Here is a 1,688-nt window from a genome sequence, read left to right on the forward strand (position 1 = left end):
TATTCAGTTTTATTTGATGAAACAACTGACATATATGGTATTGAGCAATTGTCTTTGAGCTTACGATATGTTTACAACGGCCAGGTTAGAGAAGATTTTGTTGCATTTGTGGATTCTCTAGAGGATGCATACAAAGATATAGAATCGGAACCAAAATTAACCGGAAAAATGTTAGCCGGCTCAGTGTTACGTTTACTAAAAGCGCTAACTTTAGATCCACAGCATTGTGTTGGTTGTGGAACAGATGGATGTTCTGTCATGACATCTCAGTCATGTGGTGCAGCTGCAGAAATATCAAAAAAAGCTACATCATGTATTCATTGTGTTTGTACTAACCATGGACTGAACTTGAGTTTATCTAAAACATCCGATGTACAAGCCATAAGAAATGCAATGGGCACTATTAAGCAAACGGCTTCCTTTTTTCGCGCATCGGCCAAAAGAAAATTAGTGCAAAGAATAATGTTTAAAAATGAAAGTCAAAATTTGAGACAAAATGTCATGCCTTTATGTGAGACACGTTGGGTTGAACGCCATGATTCGATTATCATTTTTAGACAGTTCCTACAATATGTTCTAGCTTCTTTAGAAAATATTGCTAATTGGCATGACAGAGAAACATCATCCAAAGCAAAGACGTTGTTATCGGCTTTAACTGATTCTGAATTTTTAATAGCTTTGTACTCAATTGCCGATCCATTAATTCTAACTAAGCCACTAAGCAAAGTTTTACAAACAGAAAATTTAGATTTGGTCGAGGCAGCTCAACATGCTAATAGAGTCATAGATAATCTTCAATCTAGAAGAGAAAATGTTGAGCAAATATTTCATGATATCTTTACGAGAGTTTCTAAAGTTGCAGAGGAACTGAATATTGAATTAAAAATGCCAAGATGTATAGAAAGACAAGTAAATCGTGCAAATATTAAAAGTAACTCATTAGAAGAATATTTCAGGATTGCTATATTTATTCCCAAGCTAGATAGTATGATAACAGACATGAAATCAAAATTTGGGACAATCCAAATAGCTATAATGGGTTTGAGTCGTTTGATACCTTCAGTTTTCCTCCGAATAGTGAGGTCGGTTAGTGAAAAATTATTTCACTTCCGGACCCCAGCAAGCCGTTTTGGATATTGATAGATAACATGATTTGCTACTGAAAAATAACGGGACACAAACATTTTGTTCAAAAAAAAATTTTTTTTCACTATTTAAAAAATTAATTAGATTTTATTAAAAATTTTAATTGAACAATAATTTTACACAACATTTAACTTCTTTATAAACATAAAAAATTGGAAAAAGTTATGAGAACTATAGTAAGAAAAATGTAATAGTCGGTAAATAATAAGGTAAGACCAAAAAAAATTATGTACATTTCATATGAATCTAAGGTAAGTACTCTTTAATCATCAAACAATCATCATTAAACAGAAAATTAGTATCAACTTCTGTATTTTCATCATCCGAATATGTATCTAAGTTAATCGAATCATGACTGATTGGCTCTTCACTGCAATCTCCATTACATGCGCAAAGCTTTGTACATCGTAACTCGCCGCGTCTACACTTACAATTTCGGCAAACTTTTTTGCAGGAACATTTCACAAGTTCAGAACAATGCAAAGATACGTCAGGAATTGTAGTCCACAACAATCCATAAGTCCATCAGTCAGTCGCTCCAT

General features: G+C 33.1%; 1 protein-coding gene across 1 annotated transcript in view; it reads right to left on the reverse strand.

Moving 5' to 3' along the window:
* Positions 1-1,481: 1,481 nt before the first annotated feature.
* HELRODRAFT_162163 (hypothetical protein) overlaps positions 1,482-1,688 on the reverse strand; it is a gene marked incomplete at both ends in the record, with an annotated part of 2,559 nt that continues 2,352 nt past the window's right edge. The window contains one exon of the mRNA XM_009024448.1: positions 1,482-1,589. Within this exon, the coding sequence (XP_009022696.1) occupies positions 1,482-1,589 (108 nt within the window). The remainder of the gene's footprint in view (positions 1,590-1,688) is intronic.

Source organism: Helobdella robusta (genome assembly GCF_000326865.2).
Source record: "Helobdella robusta unplaced genomic scaffold HELROscaffold_4, whole genome shotgun sequence".
Classification (NCBI taxonomy): domain Eukaryota; kingdom Metazoa; phylum Annelida; class Clitellata; order Rhynchobdellida; family Glossiphoniidae; genus Helobdella; species Helobdella robusta.